The sequence below is a fragment of the Hoplias malabaricus genome, chromosome 9, assembly GCF_029633855.1.
Source record: "Hoplias malabaricus isolate fHopMal1 chromosome 9, fHopMal1.hap1, whole genome shotgun sequence".
Lineage (NCBI taxonomy): Eukaryota > Metazoa > Chordata > Actinopteri > Characiformes > Erythrinidae > Hoplias > Hoplias malabaricus.
In genome coordinates this window covers 7,172,047-7,178,046 of record NC_089808.1, presented here as the reverse complement: position 1 = coordinate 7,178,046, position 6,000 = coordinate 7,172,047, and the positions used below count along the sequence as shown (strand labels likewise).

General features: G+C 40.2%; 1 protein-coding gene across 9 annotated transcripts in view; it reads left to right on the top strand.

Moving 5' to 3' along the window:
* The window catches only part of LOC136707833 (adhesion G protein-coupled receptor L2-like), a 148,228-nt gene that overhangs the window by 120,039 nt on the left and 22,189 nt on the right, over nucleotides 1-6,000 (top strand). For all 9 annotated transcript variants that reach the window (XM_066682108.1, XM_066682105.1, XM_066682101.1 and 6 more), the window contains 2 exons: nucleotides 1,553-1,644; nucleotides 5,454-5,619. In XM_066682108.1, the coding sequence (XP_066538205.1) occupies nucleotides 1,553-1,644; nucleotides 5,454-5,619 (258 nt within the window). The remainder of the gene's footprint in view (nucleotides 1-1,552; nucleotides 1,645-5,453; nucleotides 5,620-6,000) is intronic.

Genomic DNA, 6,000 nt, shown 5'->3' with positions numbered 1-6,000 from the left:
CCTGTGTCTATGTGGGTTTCCTCCGGGTGCTGGTAGATGGAGTGGATGTGAGGAATTGCCCTGTGGTGGACTGACACCCTGTCCAAGGTGTGTTCCTGGATCCCAGTAGTTACAGAAGATGAAGGAATGTCCACATTTGGCACTCATTTTCAATGCTTTTGAGTATTTTACAGCATGAAGACATTCAAAATAAATTAACGTGGAATTGAATCAGGTTACATTACAATAAACAGAACTACATAATTAGAATGATATTAATTAATATTATTCTTATGACAGTTGGTCTCTAAATCAAGGATTAGGCTTAGTCTAATCTAAGGAGAATCTCTTTAAAGTGTTGTGAGGTCCTGGAAACTGAGGGAAACGGACCTGATATGATTAACCTGACAAATCTGATTAGGAAAATGGGGAAAAAGCAATAACTGCATAAAACCAAAATGGTCCAAACAGATAAAAATGAGTAAGTGTTCCAACTTAAGGGAAACAGTGTATTTGAGGCCAGATTTAAAAAAAACTGAGGAGTTTCCCATTTCATTCGGTCCACAGTCTGTTACTCAATAGCCACACGTCTAAATGTTTTTGTTTTCTTTGTCAGTTTTTGTTTTCTTGGCTCTCGTGGGCATTTAAACAGCATTGTAATCTAGCGATCAGTTTTGACCCGTCCTGTTGAAGATATTTGTTTTTTAATTGGCGCTGTTGTTTTAGAGCCATGTCCCAGTAGCCCTGTTCCGCCTCGCTTGGATTCACTGCACATTCCCATGTTTTTGGGGGCGAGGGAAGAAAAACACAAGCTCTTGGCAGTGAACGGACTTGTCCACAGGCCTGTGTCCATGACTTACAGCCTGGGAAGGTGTCCGCGAGGCAGTCCGTCTCCAGACGGCTCCTGGAAGCTCAGATCAAGACCAACTGGTAGCACTTGAGGCTGTGGAAGATATAATTTGTGATCATCTCTCTCTATTGGCCAGCTGAGGGGTTTACTTTTGAGGCGTATGCATCAGATCCCGTTTCGTGTAATAAAACAGTATCTCGGAAGCGATCGGGATTTAGGATTTGGACCCCCATTCCATTAATCACATTAAGAGTTTAGGAACGCTTCAAACGCACAGGATACAGTTAGGATATCTGATCGTGTGGAGCAACTGAGGTAGGACCTTGTCTTCCAGACTGAATTCTCGGGGAGTTTCCAACAGATGTGATCCATTGCAGCTGACGTTATGACTTATTGAAAGCGCTGCGTTTTAGAAGGTAATGCACCGCGGCCAACATAAACCATTTTTGGCCCAACACGCGGCCCCGCGGCTGAACTAATAGCGGCGTAATCACAGGGTTGCGAGTTCAAATCCCAGGTGGGACCCGCCGCCGCTTTGACCTCACGGCTTGCCTGAGAAAACACCCTTGTGTAAAAGGCATCAGTCTCTGGCTTATGAAACGTGTCTGTTGCCTTTGATAAACATGTCATGCCAATGATTAAATGCAAATGTGGGGATTCCAGGAAATTAAAAAAAGGCAAAGCTGTGTGGTCTTCTCACTGTGTTTCTGAATGTTTTGACAGCTCACTCTGGTCTTCCTGGTCGTGACCATGTACAAGATGGTGAAACACTCCACCTCAGTGAAGCCTGACTCCAGCCGCTTGGAAAGCATCAGGTGAGTTCACATTCTTTTTTTTACACGTCCGTTGTTTAGTGTTTTGGTTGTTAGTTGATTGTAAATGGTAGTAACTAGTTCTGTCATTTGATTAAAATAAATACATCCCAGTAAACAAGGAACGTCCCTGGACGTTCAAAATAGGTCTAAAAGTAGTCTGTCCATCAATGACATATTTTAAACATCAATGGACGTCCAAAATCCATCTTAATAAGTTCGTTAAGTGGTGATCAATCGATAACGTCAGTGTACGTCCAAAACGCATTTTATACAAGTAATTTATTTCGGGACCAATTAATAACGTCAATGGACGTCCAAAATACATCTAATAGTCGTCTTTTCAATGTCTGTGTTTGGACGTCTTTTCAACTTTCATTTTCAACCTTAAGAGAACGTTGATTATACGGCAGTCATTACGTTATTTCAACGTTGAATCAACGGCTAAATGTTTACTGGGATTCTTCACAGTGCCTCTTTTTAAGACTGAAGCTTTTGGTAATGAATATTTAAATGTGAAATAAACAAATCTGTGAAAGATTAATGCAGTGAAATAATATTCATATCAGTAGTGTCTATCGGTTAAATAAAAGCGCAATCACAGCAGTAAAATTAAAATGCTAATAACATGCTCCTTGTATTTTTCGGGGGGAGATACTTGTGTAGTATTATGTCTATGGCAAACTGACAAGAGGAAATTGTTCTTTTTACTTTATTTCAGTATCTCATTGTAGTGTTAAGATTTTTTGAATTAGAATCTCTTAATTTGCTAAGTAGAAGTTTCAGAAGGAGCTTCAGCGTCAGAGAGAGACGTTTTAATGGAGTAAAGTAACACTTCTGCACAGCTCCTAGCTCAAATATGGAAACAGGAGCTCTGTTTGTGTGGGGGGTGTGTGTGAGAGAGAGGGAGAGGAGGAGGGGGAAGGGTAACAGGTGAGAATTATTTGAGATTTAATATGTATTTCATCAAGAATAAAATGTAAGTAAAATCTGAACTCAGCAGTACAACCTTGTGTTTACGTCACTAAATAAAACCACTATTACTGCACCAGGCTCAAGTGGATACTGGAAGGACGTTGTGATGAAATGTGGTAAAATGGTTAATTAACCTTAAATAAAATAACGCTTTAACCCATTAATTTTAACAGTGTTAGTTATTACAGTAGATTCTTAAACTGCACGGTTGCTGCAGCTGAGACACAGCACCCAGACAGTGGCATAGAGACAGTAAATCACTAACAATCCATTTCCAAAATGTGTAAACACCTATTCTAATTCATGATTTAACATTAAAATATTTTTAAAAAGAACCCATTGCTGACACAAGCATTCAACTGTGAACACAGAGCCTACACAACTGCCTCAGAAAAGCATTGCCAATGGAACGGAAAGATCTCCATGTCGAATGCTAAGCATAGCATGTGTTCTGTGGAATGATGGAGCTCCATCTGATACCTCTGGGATGAGCTAGAGTTGTGTTTGTGATCCAGAACTAATCATTTACATTTGCTCTGTTTTTTTTAAGGTTGTCCACCACATTAGTCACTCTTCCTATTTGTTCCTTGACACGTCCAGACAGGATTTTTTTTTTTAAATATTATTATTATTCCCTGCCATTTTCCACTCATCCTATTGCACTTTGATTGCCATCTTAATTGCTTTTGCTTGCGACGTTCCGTATGGTCACGCTTAATGCCGAATGTCTATAATTGTAATAATTACAATGTGACAATTACTTTATATTAACTCAAATTAGTTTTATGGAAATGGTCGTGTAATTCGTGTCAAAAGTAGACGAGACAGCGATACAGGTCAAAAGGCTGAGGACGGGGTAAAGGTGCCACCGGAGCCAAATGTTAGCGGAGCGGCTAATTTGACTTTACGGCTATAATTAGAAAAACCATTAACCCCGGCACGGAGTGGTTAACTTGTTCGTCCGTTTTAGCATCACACGGGTGGTGTCACGGCCTCTTGTAAACACTGTCCTTGAAAAGTGCCGACATATTTTAGACCTGTCACTGCATTACGAGGAGTTTTTATAGGACATGTGGTCATCAGTGCTTTCAGACTGACCGTGCCGGGTAACAGGAGACGGACAAAAAAGAAAAGCCTTTTCCTTGTCATGAAACTGCAGCAGGCCACCATCCGTTCTGTCTGGCAAATGTGTCATTCGATCCATACAGAGAGTTCTGGGAATCTCTGGAGAAAGAGAGAGAGAGATAGAGTGGAATGAAGCTCTGTCATGGAGAAATGCTCTCAGGGCATTCTTATCAAATTTCTGAGCCTGAGTTCCGACTGGATTTGTGTGTGTGTGTTATTTATGGATCTTCTGCGGGGCGTTTAGCCGTCGCACTAATAAAACTCACTCTGAAACAGGACTGCAGCACTCGCAATACATTTCCAATTCTTTGGGTCTTCTCGCCGTCCAAGAATTTGATTTCTTCTCTTCTTTATTTCTGTATTATTATTATTATTTTATTACATCTTATTACATAAAAATAAATGTAAGAATTGTAGCGAATGTAGTAAATTGTAGCTTGCTCTTTTACATTACCTCTCTTCTGCCTTCACAAGACTTTTTCTCTTCTCCTATTCATTCCTGAATTGTAGGAATGGTAGAAAATACAGCTTGCATTCTGCGGTTGTTCTTTTCTCATTAAATGTCTGAGGACACCTTGCCATCTTGGGAGGCTTTTGTTTCCTTTTCTATTTATTCTGGAGTTATTGTTTTCATAGCTTGTCGTCCCCTTGGAATTCTAAGTTTCTCTCTGCATTTGGAGCAGTTTGGGGATATTGAGCTTTAAAGAACCAAGTCAGAGTTTGACTTTGAAGATAGAACCTTTTTGTTTTTCTAAATAAAGACTTTAAAGAATGACTCCCACCTGGTTCAGCGGTCTAGACATTGCCCCTATTACAAGGAGAGTGCCGGTTTGAATCCAGGCGATGACACACAAGTATCTTTCGACTGATGTGACAGATCTGGACAATGTGCATTCCCTTTAAAAGCGTTACATTGATCAAAGAGGTTTGCGTCAGAGGCAGTTGTTTAAAATAAATAAATAAATAAATAAATAAAAGCAGTGAGCACACTCCTGAGACTGGTGGCTGATGGGGAGATTCATTGAGGGGTGGAATTAACGATAACTAATAGTTGATGGGGTGGTGATCTGCAAAAAAAAAAAATGTTGATACACACAAAAAATTACAATCATTTAAAAAGCCAACAATAAGATGTAAAGGAAGAGATGGATGTCATTACATAGTTATAAATGTTTTCATTTTAGTAATATTAGTAAGTCACTGAGATTCACATAATGAGTTTTCACTTTCCTCACTGAAAGATGAAGGCCACTTTAGCTTTGTTTAAAATATGAATTCTCTCGGTGTCATATTTCAATTAAGTAATGAACAATGCCTGCAAAGAATGTGTTAACATAAAACAGCTATGTGCTAATCCTGTGGCTGTATTTAGTTTCAACACTTACCTTCATGTTCACCTAGGCTTTTGTATTGGTGTTAATCTACTGCTATAGGCACATGTTAGCCCCCCAGAGTCTTGCAGCCTTACTCTGAATAAACGGAAGACAGCGTATGTTCAATTCTTCAGCAGTTAGTAAGTGTGAAGAATGAAGGCCTGGACCCACTGAAGGCTATTTATGTTAAACAATAGTAACTACCAAACAGGCTCATTCATATTATAAACATTTGCAGAGCTGGAGGTCCTCAGACTGTCCGTGGGCAGTGTACAGAGTGCTGTAAATTGATGTGGCTGGTGTAAATGTAAGTAATCTGATGAGTAATTTGTTTCTCAGGTCATGGGTTCTGGGAGCATTTGCTTTGCTGTGTCTTCTGGGACTGACCTGGTCCTTCGGGTTGTTCTTCCTGAATGAGTCGTCAATGATGGCCTACCTCTTCGCCATCTTCAACACCCTGCAAGGGCTCTTCATCTTCATCTTCCACTGTCTGCTGCAGAAGAAGGTAAACATGACTAAGCTTTTCAGTTGGCCACAGACATGGCTATTTTTCACTGCATGCTACCGACCCTACTCTACTTGGCTCTACGCTACTTTATTTTTCCACTAGGCGAATGTGGTCCTGGAGCTGGGTACTTGTCATAGTCTATACGTCCCGATGATGTGTAAACCTTGCAGAGCACTGATTGGCCAGAGAGACTTGTCAATTTTGATGGAATGCCAACATCCAAACTCCAAATCTCCAAACTGCAGTAGAGGTCACATTTATTTTTATCCGAGTTATATCCAATATTTTGTAAGTTACAAATGTTTCTTGGATTGTTGGCCAAAGAAAGACTCCAGGGAGAGCTGGACAGTGCAACAAGGAATGATAAATCTACACGGA